The 20791-nt window shown below is 42.0% G+C and overlaps 1 protein-coding gene across 8 annotated transcripts in view; it reads left to right on the forward strand.

Moving 5' to 3' along the window:
- The first annotated feature begins 2188 nt into the window (after positions 1 to 2188).
- PPM1H (protein phosphatase, Mg2+/Mn2+ dependent 1H) overlaps positions 2189 to 20791 on the forward strand; it is a 348124-nt gene continuing 329521 nt past the window's right edge. For 6 of the 8 annotated variants that reach the window (XM_030939326.1, XM_010381118.2, XM_010381119.2 and 3 more), the window contains exon 1: positions 2461 to 2848. In XM_030939326.1, the coding sequence (XP_030795186.1) occupies positions 2604 to 2848 (245 nt within the window). In that variant the 5' untranslated portion in view covers positions 2461 to 2603. Of the gene's footprint in view, positions 3366 to 20791 lie in introns of all 8 variants that reach the window. The other 2 variants (XM_030939327.1, XM_030939328.1) reach the window with 2 other exon arrangements.

The raw sequence follows: 20791 nt of genomic DNA on the forward strand, positions 1-20791 counted from the left end.
ACAAGAAAAATTTTAAATTCCTATTTCAAATAAATACTAAAGCTTTCCCGTAAAGTGAAATGAATGGAAGACCATGTTAAATGCAACTAAAATGGCCAGGCGCAGGTGGCTCACGCCTGTAATCCCTGCACTTTGGGAGGCTGAGGTGGGCGGATCACGAGGTCAGCAGTTCAAGACCAGCCTGGCCAACATGGAGAAACCCCATCTCTACTAAAAATACAAAAAATTAGCTGCACCTAGTGGCTGACTCCTATAATCCTAGCTACTAGGGAGGCTGAGGCAGGAGAATCGCTTGAACTCGGAAGGCAGAGGTTGCAGTAAGCCAAGATCCCGCCACTGCACTCCAGCCTGGGTGATAAGAGAGAAACTTCATCTCAAAAAAAAAAAAAAAAAATCAACTAAAAAAATGTTTACTTACTGTAATATCTGAGAGACAATGATAAAGGTAGTTGTTCTACAACAAAAGTTTTCTTAAAAAGACGATTATAAGCTTATATTAGACTCAATGGATACCAGAGAAGGTGGTATGTTCAGTGTTTCACCACCACCCATGTAATCAGAGATTTCCCATTCAGGAGTTTGCAGTTTAACCAAGCAAAGGTTAAGAAGGCATATCTTGCATCATTTAAAAGACTGCACCAAATAAGAAGAAGAAAAGGGGCTAAGATAAAATTACATTTATGCTGTGTAAAAAATGATTTAAAAACTTCATTGATAGGAGTGGTATTTCACTGAAAGCTTAAAATACTGCCATCTTTTACATAATTATTTGGTATCTAGTAAATTAGAATATCTAGACATGAAAAAGTCAAACGGGAAAATGTCTTTTAAAAAGAATATTATACGTACTGAAGAAAAGATATCTGTGAGGCTTATCCAGGCCTCACCTAACAGCAAGTACTCCTTGACTCACAATTCCTCTTCAAAGAATTGGTTTCTCCTTCAACACCTGGCCCACTCTCCTTCCCAAACACTGACTGAGAAGAACCAGGGCCTGCATTCCCTGGTGAACTCAGAGCAAGCTGTTTGGTGCATAACTGCATAAGTAACAACGAATTCTAGCAAATTAAATAGGTAAACATGAACAGGATACATGTCCTATTGCAAAGTTTCCCTTCCCCCAAAAAGCCAATATTTAAGAAATGTTAGCCTTGATGAAGTATTCAGTTTTTAAGACGCGTTTTCTATTTTAACATACGATCACCAAAAATGTTTCTTCATTGTATTTATTCATTTTTACTTTAGCATTTGAGTTGCTGTGTTCTACTTAAGCTTCTTTCGTTTTATAATTGCCCTTAGATAATTTTGCAACAATGTCCTGAATTAAGAAAATTCAAACACGACTGCATTTAAGTGTCTAGATAGTAAACAAGGTAAGCTTTGAAAAGATACTTCTGTTTCTATGTCGGAGGAAAGTGCATTTATTTGTCTAGATAGTAAACAAGGTAACTTTGAAAAGATACCGTTGTTGCTACGTTGGAGGAAAATGCTTGTATAAATTTATTTAACAATTAAGTACTAACAGTCCCTGTTTCTTTTTCTTTTAGGCTAGTCAAGTGAAGCAGCGGGAGTGGAGAAGGAACAAAGAAATCTGTAACTGGCTGTGATCAATTAGTTGTAAATACCACTGCCCTCAGACCAGCGTCTGATTTCTCAAGAGATCTTTTTTCTTGTATATTAAGCTTATTCTGGGTTCGAAATAAGATTTGCTTCATAGATAGTGATGCATACAGTGGTAATAAAAAGAAAAGTAAATCGACAAATACTTAGGGAAAAACTTTTAATAATCCTTATGCAATCCGTATAGGCTTGTTTATTTTTAAGCCCTGGAAAGTCTCTTACACCCAGTGACTGCTGGTTTCCACCGCAGGACTTAGAAGACCCTGATTGCACCTGTCTCCCCTTTCCCCTCCTGCTCCCAAAGTTTCCTTTCCGGAGGATGAAGGCAGCATTCCTCAGGAGTGGATTCTTCCACGCTTTTCCCGGCTGCCCGGCTCCACGTGACAGCCCCTGACACCTGTACCGCCTCCAGCTCACAGCGCCCCCATTCCCTCCGGCAGGTACAGACCCAGCCGGTCTCCCCCTCCCTCAGGAGGTCACGATCCCGGTGCGAGTCTCGCTCGGGCCGGCAGGGGAGGGGCTAACCAACGGCCACCGCAGCAGCCTGAGCCCTTGCAGCCTGATTATCACATGACTCGGCAGCGGTAGCCGTGGCAGCAGCCGCTGGCGGCTCCGCGGGCTCGCCGGGTGGGCTCAGTTCCGCGCACGCCGGAGCCGAGTGCAGGGGGCGGGGAAGGGACCTGCTGCAACTGCAGCTGCCTGGTCGCTACTGGAGCGCGCGGTGACTCCCCCAGCCGGCCCGCTCCATGCCGCTCCGTTGCGGAAGTGTAGCGTGGGGAGGCGGCTGCCGCCGCGGCACGGAGCACGAGAGGCCCGGGCTCGGCCCCCTGCAGCACTAGGCTCTGGGAGCCGCGCGCGGCGCGTCCCAGCGGCCCGGCTCCCCGTGCGCCAGGCGCCCACCGCAGCCTGCATGCCCGGCGCTGCGCCTCGCCCGGCCCCCGCCGCCTCCTGCTCGCACCGCTGCAGTCGGGCGCCGGAGTAATATGCTCACTCGAGTGAAATCTGCCGTGGCCAATTTCATGGGCGGCATCATGGCTGGCAGCTCAGGCTCCGAGCACGGCGGCGGCGGCTGCGGAGGCTCGGACCTGCCCCTGCGTTTCCCTTACGGGCGGCCAGAGTTCCTGGGGCTGTCTCAGGACGAGGTGGAGTGCAGCGCGGATCACATCGCCCGCCCCATTCTCATCCTCAAGGAGACTCGGCGGCTGCCCTGGGCCACTGGCTACGCAGAGTGAGTGCAGCGACACCGGCGGCGCCCCTGCTCTCCTCGCGGCCCTTCCCCGCACGGTTCCAGCCCTCTTCTCTCCCTGCTTCTCGGCCTCAGGGCTCTCCACTAGCTGCCGGCGTCCAGGCCTCGGCTGGGAGCTCTTTACTTACACTAGCCATTTCCCTCTTCTCCCCACTCCCTCTTCCCCCAACCCAAGGACGCGGCGTCTCCAGCCCCGGTATGGGTGGTGGAGGGGTGGGTGGCAGCGCTGTACCGTGGGAAAGCTAAGGTGAGACAGGTCTGTGAATCCGAGGTCTCTGTCACTTGGGGGAAAAAAGGGACAGAAAAGCTCTGCTGAAGTTTGAAACACATTAGGAAAATCTGATATCTGTACCCCCACCCTCCCAAAATATAGTTGGCGTCTCCGCGTGATGCAGAGTTTGTGGGGTGGAGGCTTGGAGGAGATGTCACTGCGCCTGGGAGCTTGTGTCCGATTCCGGGAGGTGGCCGTGTCTGAGTGCGTGGTTGTACATTTCCGAAGGTCTCAGTTTCTCACTTTCAGCCCGCGAGTTCCTTCGCTTCTCCTTTAGCAGGTAGTAAAATGCTGCGCGTTCGGTAAATGCCAGTACTATTTCCCTCAGCCCTTGTGGAGGGGGAAACTTATTCCAACTGTCTAATATAACATTTTGGTAATCCGCTTTGGTGATTAAGCTTGCGTTTGACTGATCAGCTATTTCAGGAACTGAGTCAGGTTGACGATCTGGAGTGGAACCGGGGAAGGAGAGGTGGAGGATTTTATTGCCCTTCCCCCAGCTCCATGGCCACTTTTCCATTAACTATTAATTACCATCTTATGAATGGTAAGATAAGTAACGTTTTCCCTTCTGTCTACTACCTCAGTTGTAGGAAACGGGAAAACTAGGACACATTTAGAATAGAATTCGGGGTTATTAATGAACCAGGGGGTGCAAAAGTGCACGCAAAACCTGGTGCCTGGCACACCTGCGCCTTTTCCTTTAACCCCATTCTCTCGGTAATTTTGGCCCACCCCATCCGTGCACGGCCTCGCTGGTTGATTGGTTCGTCCGGGAACCAATCAGCTCTTCCAACGCCTGGGCGCCTTGATGCTGACCCTGTTCTGGTGGCCCGGATACCCCGGAGCAGGCTTGGTTCCCGACGCTGAGGATTCCAGTGGGAGAGACTGCTTGGAATCTACTCTGCTTATTATCTCTAATTCTCCTTTCCTTCTCTCATCATCCTATAAACGCGTTTCTCCATGGGCTGAAATGGAAAACGTATAAATGGGGCTAGACGATAGAAGTGTGAAAGAGAGGAGGCAGAAATGCGCTTGATGGGAGCTCAGACAGTAAAAATTAACACTTCATAAAAGATGAGCATGGAAGAGAACGTTGTGGGTGGCGAAGGTACAAAATAGCATTGTAACTTCCAAGAAAAAGCCAAAGCAAAAATAAACACCTGTGTAAGGAAAGACCTAAAGGAGAAAAAAGTGCCTGCCAAACATACCAAACACTGTTTCTTAACTGAAATAAAAACGTTATTTAAAAGCCCATTTGGGCCGGGCGTGGTGGTTCACGCCTGTAATCCCAGCACTTTGGGAGGCTGAGGCGGGTGGATCACCTGAGGTCGGGAGTTCGAGACCAGCTTGAATAACATGGAGAAACGCTGTCTCTACTTAAACTACAAAAATTAGTTGGGCGTGGTGGCGCATGCCCGTAATCCCAGCTACTCGGGAGGCTGAGACGGGAGAATCGCTTGAACCCCGGAGGCAGAGATGGCAGTGAGCCAAGATCACGTCATTGCACTCCAGCCTGGGCAACAAGAGCGAAACCCAGTCTCAAAAAAAAAAAAAAAAAAAAAAAAAAAAAAAAAAAAAGCCCATTTGGACCCTTTACGAGACAGAAAGCAACTTGGAGGCATACCCCGTCCTGTAATTGTATAGGTGGGGGGTCTTTGTGCCTGCCAAACGCCCGAGATCTGTCCCCACTCCAGTGAGTTTCCCAGGGCGAGGGCGCCTGTCGAGGCGAGACGGAAAAACAGGCAATGGTGAGAAAGTTGTGAGAGATAGGAAGGAAGATACTGAAACACTGAAGGTGGAAGCCGTTTGGACAGTAAACGGAAAGCCTCAGATAAGCATGAGGGAAAGGAAAGAACGAATTGCAGAATGTTTGCATGCCTATGGTAGGCACAGGATGCAATGAGACACGCAGGAGAGAGTGCTTAAAGGGCTCCCCCTATCCTCTCTGGACCTCCATTTCCTTATCCCTAAAGAGTTTATCTTTTTCCTAGAATAAATCATGAGAGATATTCAACTTGAAGGCTAGGAAGGCCACTGTAAAATGTTACAAATTTTAAAGTTAGTGGCAAAAGCAATACATGTGTGATAATTCAAGCAAAGACCTATTTGAAAAAAAAAAAAAAAAAAAAAGTCAGCCCCTCTTCCCCAGCCCTGGCTTATTCCCTAGGAGTAATGAGGGTTCAGTGTTTGGGTGATATTTGGCTTTCAGACTTCTTTGGATGCCCTCATAAATACATATCATGCGTTTTTTTTTTTCCTCAAAATAGACTCATACTAAGCATATTAGTCTGTAGCATTTTCACAAAACACCGTGTCATTGACAGTATTCACAAGTAAACACAGAATTACCTCATTCTTCTTAAATATGTACTATTAGTAATAGCTAACATAGTTAATGCTTACTCTTTAGTGCTAATACTCTTTTATATTATCTGATTTTCACAAAAGCCCAATGAAGTAGGCACTATCATTTCCATATTATAGTTGAGAATACAGAGGCACTGAGTGATTAAGCAACTTGCCCAGGATTAAGCAACTTGCCTGTGTGTGAACCCAGGCAGTCTGACTCCAGAGCTCACAACACCAAACTCATTCTCTACAGTGGATTAAATTATGATGTATTCATCCGTACCCAGGAATAGCCACTAAAGTCTTGGCTATCTCTCCTCACCTTTATCCCTGTCAGATGTTATACTGCACCACTTCCTTATATCTTGAACTGTTTATCTTCCTGCAAAAATGCATCCTGAATGATCAAAATGGCTGAAATAGGGAAGGAAAGAGAAAGACAAGTAGGGACTGTGGCTGTGATCAGAAGCTGCCACCAGTAATGCTGCCCTTTCCTACAGGATTTACTGGCAGAAGAAAATTGTCTTCTCTTTGTTCTAGAAGGTACCCGAGAGGGGTTGAATAGGTAGGAATATTGCTCAAATTGTGGTGATAAGAACTGCACTAAGGAGCTAATCCTGAATCAGAAGTGATCTGTTTATCTCTCTAGAAGGTGAGTCACGTTCCAAGCCTTCTTTGGGAGGAAAAATTGACATCTTTTGGTCAATGAGTTAATGCTGATGACTGACCCTTTGAGATGGTAGAAAAATTAAGAAGAAATGTTCTAATCTTTTGCCACTTACTGTTAATCCCTTTCAAGAAGAGAGACTCTATAGGTTATAGAACTAGAGAATTAGCCGTAAGCAATCCCTGCTAGACTTGAGGTTGCAGAAACTGAAGATGCTTGTTCATTTCAGTATTCATTGGCATTGTCCTAGATGGAATTTCCCAGTTCTTGAAAAGCTTCCCATTATAGCTGAAAAGTTTAGCCACTTGGCTAAGGGGTATTTGCAAGGTTGTAAAGTTCTGTAAAGCATTGTAGTTATAGATAACATCCACTAGGCTAAAATCTTTCTAAAAAACATGCATTAGCAAGTTTTAAGTTTGGCTTTGAAATCAGTGACTGAGCCTGTTTGGTCTGCTCATTTGATAAAGCCCTTGGGGAGCAACAGTCTGACCCAGAGACCATGGGCCAGCTACTTCCTTTCTCTTAAATACCACCCAAGTGGAGGCTGGTTCATTTTTGTAATGGGTTAGGAACCCGTTTTGGCTTTCTTTTTACCTGTTTGCCCAATTTTTATCCTGTTGATGAAAAGTTGGTTTTAGAGATGCCAGCAGACATGGAATTTGTGCCTGAAACTACAGCCGTAGGGAATGCCAAAGAATGTGCTGTGGTTTTGAGCACGAGTATTCTGTATGTTAATGCATCATATTCAGGTTTTTATCAGTGATACATTTCTTTACTTGTACAGAAAGAATAAATAAGTATAGCTAATTTTACTTAGGTTATAGCTAGAATTATTATTTTTTTCCTATTTCTTATAAAAGTATCCCTGGACAGGCCGGGCGCGGTGGCTCAAGCCTGTAATCCCAGCACTTTGGGAGGCCGAGACGGGTGGATCACGAGGTCAGGAGATCGAGACCTTCCTGGCTAACACGGTGAAACCCCGTCTCTACTAAAAATACAAAAACTAGCTGGGCGAGGTGGCGGGCGCCTGTAGTCCCAGCTACTCGGGAGGCTGAGGCAGGAGAATGGCGTAAACCCGGGAGGCGGAGCTTGCAGTGAGCTGAGATCTGGCCACTGCACTCCAGTCCGGGCGACAGAGCGAGACTCCGCCTCAAAAAAAAAAAGTATCCCTGGACATAAATACAAACAAAAAGGCACTTTGAGAGCATCTGTTAAATGTATATCATACAAGTGTATGTCTCACATAGTTGAAAATTATGAAATTTTTGATGAAATAACCTTATTTAAATCCAGCCAACAGCCTACAAGTATTTGGATTTGTTTTGGACTCTGCAGGCTGTCTGTCTCCTCGGGTCATTGGCACTAATTGCTTATTACCAATAAATGGCATTAGTTGGCTGGGTGATGGTGATGACACAAAACCCACTATTTCTTTCTTGCCCCAAAGCTCGGAAATCCCCTGGCCTTTCTTTTTCCCTTCTAACCTTTCCTGGTGTACCTGCCCCTCTTACTGATACCTCTTTGCAGAACTCCTGCTTGGAAACTTCCTGTTTGACTTCTGCAACTGAAGAAACTTGAGGTTCTCTACTCTTGTGTAAGGATAAAAAGAAATGGGTGAGGGTATTTGCAGATGAGTTAGAAGTCCAGAGTAGCCTGAGCTATTTCAGCTACCTTTCTGGTGACTTGCAAAAGGTATTAATTTCCTATTTTAAAGCAGATAGCTAAGCGTTCCTTCATATTTCAGATATAACATTATAAAGAAATCATCCCCCTTAGGTGGAGCTCCTGGGGATGTCTCTTTTCTTCGGGAAATGCATCAGCTTCTTTCAAGGACTGGTGATGCTTCAGGCAAAGCGTTTAACCATGCAGGGGGGTGTTTACTATATGTTTCAGTCCCAGTTTAGGTAGACATCCACATCTCTGATATGACCCTACTATACAGTGCTTTTAATTAAGGTTACAGCAGTACTAGTTGAAAATTTAAAACTGCATACTGGAATTGTTTTCTAAAAATACATTAATGTTCAAGAAAGTTGTTTTTAATTCTCACTGTTTGGTAGAAATAAACTCTGGTGCATTTATAGTTCTGTGATTTGCCTAATTTAAAGGGAGGATTAATTAGCTTGCCCCCCTGAATTTATGCTATCATTTTTCAGGAAATAGTCATTCATCTGCTTCCATTATTTCTCTCAATTGATGAAATCATTGCAGTCCTACTATGTGTCCAGCACTGGTCCCATGCTGGGTTCATAATATAATGAGACATAGTCATAATCCTCAAGAAAATGTTACAGCATAACCTTCCCCCTTTTGTACTTCCTTTGAAATTAAATTAAAATGAAATTGACTATTAAAGTTCAAAGGGACCAGCACCAGGGGTTTTGTTTTGATTTTAATGTCTTAATGCTTCTGGGTAATTTTGAATCTCAGTATTTGGAGCCTTTAAGTCACATTAGGGAAGCAAACTTGTTTTTTCCAACCAGCTTGTGATTAGCTTTGTACCTGAAGGCCCAAGACCTTACCTGCTGTTAGAGAAAAAAAATTATTCTGACACTTGTTACAGTGCTAGGGAAGACTACACTCAAGTCTGTTGCAATATAGGAAAACAACCCAGCTCAATACAGCATTGACAGCTGGTACTTGTAGGCAAAGAGCAGAGTGTGAGGGGTCAGTGGAATGGAAAGTTACTCAGCGGGGACATTAAACCGAACTAAACTGACCTAGCAGGATTCTTGCTGAACGCAGACCAAAGACTTATACATCAAAGGTGGGAAATGAGGAACTTGAGCAGATATCAAGTTTGGGGGATTCTTGCTAACCTGACTTAACAGGATTCTTGCTTAAGGAACAGGACTGGGGCCAATGTTGTGGCCTAGTAGGGAAGAGAGGCCTGACTAAAGTTTGGTGGAGGAGAGAATCTTTGTCATCCTTGCAGATGGGGGAGAACGGGAAGAGAGTAGATGGTACTGCAGTTATTTAACTATGATTTTCATTCTGATTTATCTGCATTACTTCTGTGACTTTCTGTAATTGACTGTGTTTCCTACTGACCATGTAAGGAGAGCAGATGCCCTTAATTATGGTGCAAAAGAAGCAGAATTGAACCTAATTATACAACATAATGTTATTGCAAAGAGTTGAGGAGCCTTTCCCATGCTGTTTTTTCAGATAAGTGGTTTTCACTAGCTTTCCGGTTTGGTACTACAGTAGATACTTTGCAAATTATTAGCTTAAGAATGGTATAGCATTTGGTTTGTTTGACTCATCTCCCATATACCACATAGTGATGGGATCATCCCTGTTTGTACTTTATTAGAGGCATTGAAAATTGCTAAATGCGATAGTCATTTGTTGAGCTAGTCCTGTGTGTAGGTTCTGTACTAAGCACTTTACGTGTAAGGATTTAATGAGATGAATGCAATGTAAGTAAGTAATTTGTTCAAAGTAACAAAGCTTTTTAAGTGGCAGATCTTGGATTCATATCCAGTTCTGTGCAACTCCTACCTTTGGTGGGTTTTCACTGTGTCTAATGAAATACTTAAAACATTTTTAACCATAAGGTACTCATTATAGGAAATTCAGATAATATAGACCAGTAAAAGGTATGAAGAACAGAGTGAAAAATGTTTGATAATTCATTAGCCACTGTTTATATTTTAGATTAGGTCTCTCTGATTTCTTACATAGATGCTTTTTAAAAAATAAAAGCTGATCATATGTTTACATGTCTTTTAACATGTCTCCTTCACTTAAGAATATACAATGGACCCCTCTCCAACATATATTCTTTTTTCTTTTCTTTTCTTTTTTTTTTTTTGAGACGGAGTTTCGCTCTTGTTGCCCAGGCTGGAGTGCAGTGGTGTGATCTCAGCTTACTGCAACCTCCGCCTCCTGGGTTCAAGTGATTCTCCTGCCTCAGCCTCCCGAGAAGCTGGGATTACACGTGCCCGTGACCACACCCAGGTCATTTTTTGTATTTTTAGTAGAGATGGGGTTTCATGATGTTGGCCACACTGGTCTCAAACTCCTGACCTCAGGTGATCCACCTGCCTCAGCCTCCCAAAGTGCAGGATGACACGTGTGAGCTACCACACCTGGCCTCCAACATATATTCTTATTATGTCGACTGCCTAATATTCCACTGAAGGGCTTCTCATTCATGAATCTCCCATTGAACATTTGGATTTACTTTTAGGCTTTTAGTGAATATCTTCATGTGTTTTTTTCAGCTCATCCAGTTGTTTCCTTATGATTAATTTCTAGACATGGAAAGCTTGGTTAGAAGCTATGCACATTCACAACTGTGATACATATCAGATTCGTTGTATCAACTCACACTGCAGCCAGCAGTATCTACCACTTTAGTATTAAGCCTTTAATATTTGCCAATGATCTGATAGATGAAATATACTTCATTGTAATCTGTGTTTGATTATTGAAGAAAATGAATAAACAGATGTATATACTTATATGTCACAGATATTTATTAGCCATGTAAATATCTTTTTTTTTTTTTTTTTTTTTTTTTTTTTTTTTTTTTTTGAGACAGAGTCTTGCTCTGTCCCCCAGGCTGGAGTGCAACGGCGTGATCTTGGCTCACTGGCTCACTGCAACCTCTGCCTCCTGGGTTCAAGCAATTCCTGCCTCCGCCTCCTGAGTAGCTGGGATTACAGGCATGCGCCACCATGCCCAGCTAATTTTATATTTTTAGTAGAGATGGGGTTTCTCCATGTTGGTCAGGCTGGTCTCAAACTCCTGACCTCAGATGATCCGCACACCTCAGCCTCTCAAAGTGCTGGGATTACAGCAATGAGTCAGTGCACCCAACCCATTTAGAGATCTTTTTATGATTTTCCTGTTTATATTCATTTTTCTGTTGAAATAATGTTTCATATTTATAAGTGCTCTTTATATTTTAAGGCTATTCACCCTTGACCTATCATGTTGTAGTATATTTTCTAACATGCTCATTTTTTAACTTTATTTTTTTTTCTTTGCAATGCAACATTTAATATTTGGATGGTCATACCTAATCTCCTCTATGGCTTCTATTTCATATCAGGCTTAGAACATGTAAAGTACTAGAATAACCATCCTACTCCTTTTAGCTACTTACTGTCCTTAGTTGCAAGTCATAGAAATGCCTTTGAGTTAACTTTGGGGGATGGGGGGCGGGGAAAGAAATGGTAATTAGATACCAACTGTCTTATAGAACCCAAGTATAGGAATAACTTGGATTTTACAAGGGACTGGAACCCTGAACTAGAAAGCTATCCAGCAACAAAGTGGCCATTCTTTCAGTCTTTCACCAGGGCACAGGTGACTTCTCCATGCTACCAACAAGCAATCAGACCACATCAACTGTGGCCTCAATTCCAATTTTGAATTTTTGGGAGAGAGACTCCAATTGGTTCAGTTTGTCTCAGATGTCCACCTTTGACATAGGTGATCATAAATATGGTTGCCAGGACCCACCCCTGAAAATGGGCAGCTCTTTAAACAGGGAGGTGGTGGTAGTTAGGGCTGGGCAAATAGTTTAGAAGATTCTACTACTATAGGTAACTTAGTCAACAGATATTTGAGTACCTTCTTTGTTTCAGGCACATATTAGAAGACAGATGAAATGACCAAATAGACAAATGTGTCAACAGGCAAATAGTGTTTGTGTCTGAATGTGCCTGCTGCCCTGCCTTGCAGCCCTTGGGGAGCTGTCTAGGCTAGGAATTCAAAACTGTCCCAAAAATGCCATAGAAGGGATAAAGACTCAGGCCAGCTTTGGAACTAAATATGGCTTGAAGGTTTGTACCAATAAATGAGTATTACATATTAATATAAAATGATGTAGCTCTTTGGCCACAGGGATATAAACCTGGCTAGTATGACACACCAGAACTCTGTTCATTTTTATTTGTTTGTTTGTTTTTTGAGATAGTCTCGCTCTGTCGCCCAGGTTGGAGTGCAGTGGTACAATCTTGGCTCACTACAACACCTGCCTCCCCAGTTCCAGCAATTCTCATGTCTCAGGCTCCTGAGTAGCTATGACTACAGGCATGTCCCACCACACCTGGCTAATTTTTGTATTTTTAGTAGGGTTGAGTTTCCTCATGTTGCCCAGACTGGTCTTGAACTCCTGGCCTCAAGAGATCCACCCACCTTGGCCTCCCAAAATGCTGGGATTGCAGGTGTGAGTCACTGCACCCCACCTGCTCACTGTTATTTTTATTTCTTTTCCTCATCTCATTTGTCTAAGCAGGTAGGGTAATGACAGACATATTTGGTGAATGGGTGTTTATTTTATAAAACAAAAGTTCAACTTCTATAGTTTCCCCTTTTTTAATTAGTCTAAGATATTTACCTTTTTCCCTTTATTAGACATGGTTTTAATTTGATATTCATCTATTTATATTATTTTTGTAGTTTAAATGCAGGTTTATTGAGTGCATTTCCTTTCTTTGAGACAGAGTCCGAATCTTGCTCTGTCACCCAGGCTGGAGTACAGTGGTGTGATCCAGGTTCAATGCAGCCTCTCTGCCTCCTGGGTTCAAGCAATTCCTGTGCCTCTGCCTCCCTAGTAGCTGTGGCCACAGGCACGTACCACCACACCTGGCTAATTTTTTGTATTTTTGGTAGAGATGGGGTTTTGACATGTTGGCTAGGCTGGTCTTGAACTCCTGGGTTCAAGCGATCCACCTGCCTTTGCCTCCCAAAGCACTGGGAGTGCAGGCGTGAGCCACCACACCAGGCTAATTGCATTTCTTGAACCAGTTGAAATCTCACGTTTTGTAGTCTGCTGCTTGTATTGTTATCAAATGTCATCTCGGGTTTCCCTGAATATTAGCTTACAAAGAAAATGTATTCTGTTTTTTTCAGAATATTCTACATAAAATTCTGTGCCGGCAATTTGGCTATGAGAAAAGCTTAGAAAAAATAAGATCAGTGGATGATAGTCTCGAATGTAGTAAATTCGCATCTCCTTATGTGCTTGTATTATGTCACTGTTTACCTATGTTTGTGCAAGCATGATTGAAGGACTAACATCAAAATTCAGAAACTGATTTCTGTAAGAAATTCACTCTAAATGCTGAGCTGACAGAGATTATGTTCAGAAGACCAATGGCAGCGCTGAAAAGTCAGCCATGTGGGTGATTCTTACAAGGGGCTTCCGTCCCTGTATGTGTAACCTGGGATTTGTTCCTTGAATAGGCATCCCAGCTGTGATTAAGTGAGTCACCTTTTTGACCCTTTGAGTTGGTGAACTGCCTACAGTTGTCGAGCTGGTTACTGCCCCACTTAATCCCACTCTGGGCCTCAGTTTCTTCTTACAAAATGGGGTCATTGAACTGCATTGGTAGTTCTCAGAATTTTTATTTTGTAACCTTTTATCATTTCAAAAATATTGAGAAGACTGACATGAGGTTATTAACTTTTTATTTTGCCAAGCGTGGACATAATCAAATCTGTCATCTACCATCACCAGTGTTTCATGAAATAAAAGGTTTTTAAAACCAGAATCATAGAGGCATATAACCTCAGCAAAACAACAGTTTTTAAATCAAATACTTTGTTTTATGAAAAAGGTATGATATTGTTTCTATTTTTCTAAATTTTCATGGACTCATAAAACCATGTATTTTACCTGCCCTAGAGGATTGCCAATGCCCTTTCCAGTTCTAGACTCTGTGAGTTCCTGGAGTTAGGCCAGGAACCAAGTGTTTGCCCTCAGGGCTGAGGTTCACAGTGGGGCCTGCTGTCTCCTTTATTGTGATTATAACTCGGAATTATTTTTTCCCCCAGCATTTTACTATGAAAATTTTCGGCTGGGCGCAGTGACTCACGCCTGTAATACTAGCACTTTGGGAGGCCGAGGTGGGCGAGTCACCTGAGGTCAGGAGCTCAAGACCAGCCTGGCCAACATGGTGAAACCTCGTCACTACTTAAAATAGAAAAATTAGCTGGACTTGGTGGTATATACCTGTAATCCCAGCTACTCAGGAGGCTGAGGCAGGAGAATCGCTTGAACCCGGGAGGCGGAAGTTGCAGTGAGCCGAGATCGCACCATGCACTCTAGCCTGGGGAACAAGAGCGAGACTCCATCTTGTTAAAGAAAAAAAAAGAAAATTTTCAAAATTGCAGAAAAGTCGAAACCATTGTAGACGCATATACCTGCCATCTAGCTTCTGTAATTCACATTTTGTTAGATTTGCTTTATCATTTACCTGTCTGTGTACCCATTTATCTGTCCATCAGTCCATTCTTGAGTTATTGCTAAGCTTGTTTTTTTTTTTTTTAGTGCAGTGGCCTTAATTTATGCTTTTAAGTTCTTTTCCATAGAAAATAAAAAAATAAGTTTGAGTGACTTTGACATCCTCAGTTGAGAAAAATAGCAGCAATTGGGTCCTTGTGCATGGAAGGGACCACCTCAGACTTCAGTTTTATAACAGTGGCCCCTGCAAATGCTCGCTCAGTTGATAAGTTTCCCATAACTTAGCATCCACATAGTTGAGCTTCACATGGGGTCAAATTTTAAAAGTATCTCTTTGCTATACTCCCATTTAATTTAATTAGGAAATCTGCCAAAAACTTGAATCACTTCTCTTTTCAGCCGGTGGCCAGGCAGGAATGCTCCCTGAAGAGTACTCTTCAACAAAGACTTCAGAATGTGTTACCTGAAAAGTGCTCATGATGAATCAGGACATCACTGTGTTTTCCATACGTCTGAAGTAGAGATTGTCCACTAGACAGCCTAGGGAAAGCAGAGTATCTGCTCAGCCGCTCTTTTTCGGTGTGGTCAGATCAGCTGGGTCCTCTGAAACATGAATCCATAGTGCTTCCTTTGTTATACTATTTCTGACTTAGTTTTCTCTAAACCGCTGTAAAATTTAACTGCCTAGCTGTATTGTCTTTCTGTGGACTTTATGCTCTCATATTTAGGAGAAAGAATAAGGGAAGACCAACTTCCATCTCTATAGCTCTGGATGATTATTAAGGCCCTGGTCTGTAATGCTTAAAGGTAAGCATCTGTTATCTATGTTCAATAAAAGAAAAAAATGAACGACAGAGAGAAATCAAGTTACTTTAGAATCGCAGGCTGTCCCATGACCCTGGTGACCATCACTGAATCATTAAACCTGACCATTCATTGTGTGAAATTATTAAAAAAAAAAAAAAAAAAAAAAAAAAAAAAAAAAAAAAAAGACATCCTATCCCCATAAACAAAATGCCACATAAGTGAATTAAATGCATTTTATTACTCAAAGGAAACTAATTTTCAAGAGGCTTTATATTGAATAAAGGCATGTTGGCACATCAAGTTTTGCATAAAAGGATACATTTAACAGTACTTTAAAATAGTTCTATTGAATATAGTAGTCTCTTAAAATTATACTTCCTTGCTATATGTGCATTCCTAAGTATAACAGTCAAAACCTTGTCGAAATTACTATATTTTTGGACTACACTGCTATTTTAAAATAATGTTTTTGGAAAGCCTGTATGTCTTAAAAACCAATCTGTACATTTTATGTAGTGATGTTTCTTTTTTCTAAAGTTAATAAATACAGCATGTGTTTTAACATCAGTAGCTACTTAGAAGTAAGGAAATGTACTCAGGAATTCTGAGTAATGGGACTCAAATCGTAAGTGAGGTTTTATGTGAGTCCCCTTTAAAATTTAATTTGGGAGGTTTGTTACCTAAGTTTTACTTAAGCAGAGTCAAGTTTTTTGTTTGCTTGTTTGTTTTAGAGATGGCGTCTCACTGTGTTACCCTGGATGGAGTGCAGTAGCTGTTCACAGGCACAATCATATCACCCTATGGGTTCAAGTGATCTTCCCATCTGAGCCTCCAGGTAGCTGGGATTGTGAGTGGCCAAGTTTGCTTCAGAGTCAAGTTTTAATGGAAATTTTTCAAGTTAGTGAACTTAGGGGCCAACAAGTGTGACAGCATTCAGTGTAGCATTCATATCTTCGTCTTTGGCAGTGTGGTCTCTTGGGGTGGCCGTCTTGAGTGTGTGCATCTACATTGCTGGCTTGCAGAAGCCAGGCCTAATGGAGGCTTGCTGAATGCATGGTGTAATTAATCATCCCAGGGATCTGGGCAGACAGACCAATTACTTGGCCAGCTGAGAGGACCAAAGTGGCTTGTGTGCTCTACTGTACTTTCAGGAAGTTGATAAATACACATTTAAGCTATTAAAAAAATGGTGCATCTTTACCTGCGATCTTTTAAATATAAATATAGGAAGGAAAAATATCTTGTGATAAACTGATTTTTTTTTTAAATAAAAATATGAATGGGTGTGGTGACTCACGCCTGTAATCCTAGCACTTTGGGAGGCTGAGGCGGGTGGATCACCTGAGGTCAGGAGTTTGAGACCAGCCTGGCCAACATGGCAAAACCCCATCTCTACCAAAAATACAAAAACTAGCCAGGTGTAGTAGCAGGTGCCTGTAATCCCAACTACTTGGGAGGCTGAGGCAGGAGAATTACTTGAACCCGGGAGGTAGAGGCTGCAGTGAGCCGGGATCACTCTACTTCACCCCAGCCTGGGCAATAGAGTGAGATTCTGTCTCAAAAAATCAGTCAATCAATCAATCAATCAATCAATCAATAAAAATGCTATAGATTATTGAGTTTCTATATTTAAGTGGTCTGCTGTGGTGTACTAATAGTCACTATATGCTTTTTTGAAAAGGTGATTGTTGACAAAGTATGTTACACACAGCCGGTAAAAATAAAAGATGGAGTGTAAATGTTCAGTAGGAAGCAAATTGTAAGGTACAGTGACTGTGAACATCCCATAACAGTGTGTCAGTGAAAGCAGGAATGGAAAACCAAACTGATAATAATAAAGAAGGGACTATTAAGAGTTTTTACTTCTTTCTTTTTTTTCTGATGCTGGGTGCCATGACTCATGCCTATAATCCCAGCACTTAGGGAGGCCAATGCAGGTAGATCGCTTGAGATTAGGAGTTCAAGACCAGCCTGAGCAACATAGCAAGACCCAGTCTCCACCAAAACAGACAAACAAACAGTCAGGTGTGGTAGTGTGCACCTGTGGTCCCAGCTACTTGGGAGGCTGAGGTGGGAGGATCACCTGAACCAGGCAGGTCAAGGCGGCAGTGAGCTGTGATCATGCTACCACACTCCAGCTTCGGTGACAGAGTGAGACCCTGTCTCAACAAAAAGCAATTTTAAAAAGAGGATTTTTTGTAATATAAAAGAAGAAATAGCTATAATATTTTGTTGTAAATAAGTAACCTATGAGGATGGGCTCTAAAAGATACGTTTGGGACAAACAGTAATTTTATCGGCCTTTTAGGACAGTGTTTCCCCATAAGGTATGGTTTGGAGTGGAGCCAAAGAGTGAGATTAGATGCCCTCTTGGCATCTCTCCCTGTGATTAACAATGAGGCTATGCCACAGAGGACCATGCTGCTCTGTAGTTAGAACCAGGTGTCCAGAACTGGGCTGGTGACTCAGTGCAGCAGCAAATGGGAAGAAGAGAAGAATTGGCAGCTCTGACTACAGCAGCTGGTGTTTATTTATGTATTTTTTTTTTTAAATCTTGGTGTTCAGCTGGGAATCACATGGGCCCATACTTGAAGTCCTGCCTGTCCTCTTCTCCCCATTTCCCTGTCATCAGTTTAGTGCTGACAGAGACTACCTGGCCACGCTGACCTTTTGCCCCTTGTACACCGCCTGAAGCCCTGCCACCTGCCTTGCCATCCTCAGAGGGACCACCCGATGTGATTCGTCTCTGGTTCTGGGCTCCATGAGGACTTGTGCTGTAAATTCCTCAAGTCCTAGTTCCCAACCTTCTCAACATCACGAGCCCTTTTATTATTATTTTTTTCTTGGATGGATTCCTTGTGAAAAATTTTGTCCAGCAAGCTGTATTAAATAAGCATTAAGTTACTCCTATTAAAAACATTTAACCGGATGCATCGTATCTCCTAATCAGCACGAAGGTGTAGTGAAAAATCATATTGAACTGATAACATTTCAGCCAAAAGCAAAGGAATTAACCTTTGTGAATCTTGAGTACTTCTTGCCCACAATGTTTGTCGTTAGCTTCCCCCCCACCGCCAACCCCCAATATTTAAAACAGATTAGATCTCCCATTGCTACCTTCCTAGGTCTTCAAAGAACCTAGACCACAAATGGGACTCTCTGCCCACAGGTTTGGATTTTGTATCACCTGAGTTACCAGCAAGCTATGCTCAGATGAGTGTCAAGATCATTTTGTTTGGGTTTCAGATGTGTAGCACCTTCCTCAGGAACATTATTTTAACGTCCCTGATGTCCTGTTTCTTGTTGAAAAACTGTCTTTTAATAGTTTTATTTTGTTGCCTTCCAAAGTGCTACAAGTTGCCGGAGAGGCACAATGCATGTCAGCTGCAAGTTTAATTAAACTCGTGCTGAGAATATTATTTTTCTAGCAGAGTTTGACCCTTCGGCAAAAGTTTCTGTTGCACAAATTTCTATCTCCACTGACTGTGGATAAGAACTTAAAATTATCTTGAGATATTTACTAACCTGTCAAAGTGGAGGAAGGCATTGGTTAGTCAGGAACTTAGAACATAAACTATCCATATATTCTATCACCTGTAATTAGCTTCAATTGATAATTTGTGTGCATCTGCTAGTACATATCTACTTTCAAACTGGGATAATTCTACATACTGGTTAGTTTTTTCACTTCAAATGGAGTCACTATCTTCCCATGTAAACAAGTATTTTACTCTCATTTTTAATAGCTGCATTGTATTCTATTTATGGTTGTAACACACATTTTTTTCCTTGATGTTAGCCAAGTTTTTACTATTGAAAACGGTCCTGGGATGAACCTCCTTGTAGACAAATCTTTGCTAAGCTATAATTTGAAAAGTGACATTTTTCTGGGAAAAATACTCAAAAGGGACTTTCCCAATATTTCTTGTGACATTGTTTAATAGTTAGAAAAGATCAATGTTTAGATTGAAAATTGTGTGGGGAAGCATTAGCTGTATACTTTAATGCACTTTACCAAAGTAGTGTTTTGGTGAGCTGGACATACTGATTGAAAAGCATTATGGCTTCACTTTAATATTTAGGTTTAAATTGCCCCTTTTTTGGTATCATCATACATTCACTGTGTGCTTCACATGCCTTAAGAGGCAAAAGATACAGAGGTTTTAACCTTTGGAGGCTCACACTCTTCTTGGGAAAATAAATTAATGAAAAGTTGAGAACCCATGCATAGCATGACAGAGGAGTAGCATGGTGCTGGGGTGGCACCATGATCAATAACTTGAAGGGGCAGCTTGTGGTAGTCTTGGCTCTTTCCCTAGCCAGTCTGTGGCTTCAGCAAGCAGCCTCACTCTTTTAATCCTCAGTTTGCATATTCATAAAGTTAGGTCATTGACTTAGCCCTTCCCAGCTGTACAGTGCTGTGGGAGTAAGTGTCATCACAAAAGTTGGGTTCTTCTTAATTTCTACTGACTTTTAAGTGGGATATTTGTATATACTTCACTAAAAATTAACACTTTTTCTTCTGTCTTGTCTGCTTTATCTTAAATAAAATCTCTGAATATGCATTTTAACAAAAAGTGGAAGTGAATTGAAAATCTAGTTACATTTGATTCTATGAAACAAATGTCTAAATCTAACAGCATGAAAAACCAAGTATGGTATAGTGGAAACAAATCCCCTTGCTTAAAGGATAGTATCCTGCTCACCCCACCCTTTACAGCATGAAGAGTGAGTACCAAGCACAGGTTATAATATTGTCTCCAGAAAAAAATCAAAAAATAAAAATAAACTTCAGTAGCCTATCCTGAATAAAAAGAGACTAAATTTTTAGGCTTTTCCCCCCTAATTCTTTTAAAGTGATGTGATATGTTAGTCTGTTGTCCAGAAAGGATGACTTGAAGTATTTGCCTGGAAGGGGGATGTGCTTCAAAATCTTATCAGTGAAGCAAACAAAATCATGGTGGTGATGACAAGCTTTTCCTTCCACTTTGGAATGTCTATTTTGAGACATGGTTCTGTTACAGCCAAATTATAATTTGTAAGGTGTGTAGATATCGAATTAGGGTCTACTAAAAGTTGAAAAAAATGTAAAATTGAAAGCTCTTACTGATCCAGGAAAAAAGGAATGAAGATCACAACTAGATCTGAATTCAGTCTTTCAATTTAGCCTCAAGTTGTCTGTAGGTGGGTGACCTGAGGACATCTATGTGGCTGTCAGGATTGTGCTGCCACTTGGCACAGAGCTAATGTTCTCCCACTTTGGCAGTTAAATTGCCGCAGAAAGCAGCTGCACTTGATGTAATTTTAATCAATACCTTGTACTTATATATGGCCCTGCAGCCACGTGTCACTGTACTGCTCTCAGCATCTCTGACCTGAGTAAAGGATGCAGAGGCTTGCTTGAGGTTTGGTTTTGAAAATTCACATAAGTCAAATTATATTTTAAAAGCACCAGGAAGCTTGCTTTGTGACCTATGTCAGTGCAAGACATTTTCATAATGTTCAGAATGGTACTGTTAATCAGTATTGGTTCTTTGGAAGTTGAACTTTCACATGCTCTTTTTTTTTTTTTTTTTAAGTAGAGGGTAACTAGTGGTCTGTTCATTTCAGATGTTAAGCGACCGA

Source organism: Rhinopithecus roxellana, chromosome 10 (genome assembly GCF_007565055.1).
Source record: "Rhinopithecus roxellana isolate Shanxi Qingling chromosome 10, ASM756505v1, whole genome shotgun sequence".
NCBI lineage: Eukaryota > Metazoa > Chordata > Mammalia > Primates > Cercopithecidae > Rhinopithecus > Rhinopithecus roxellana.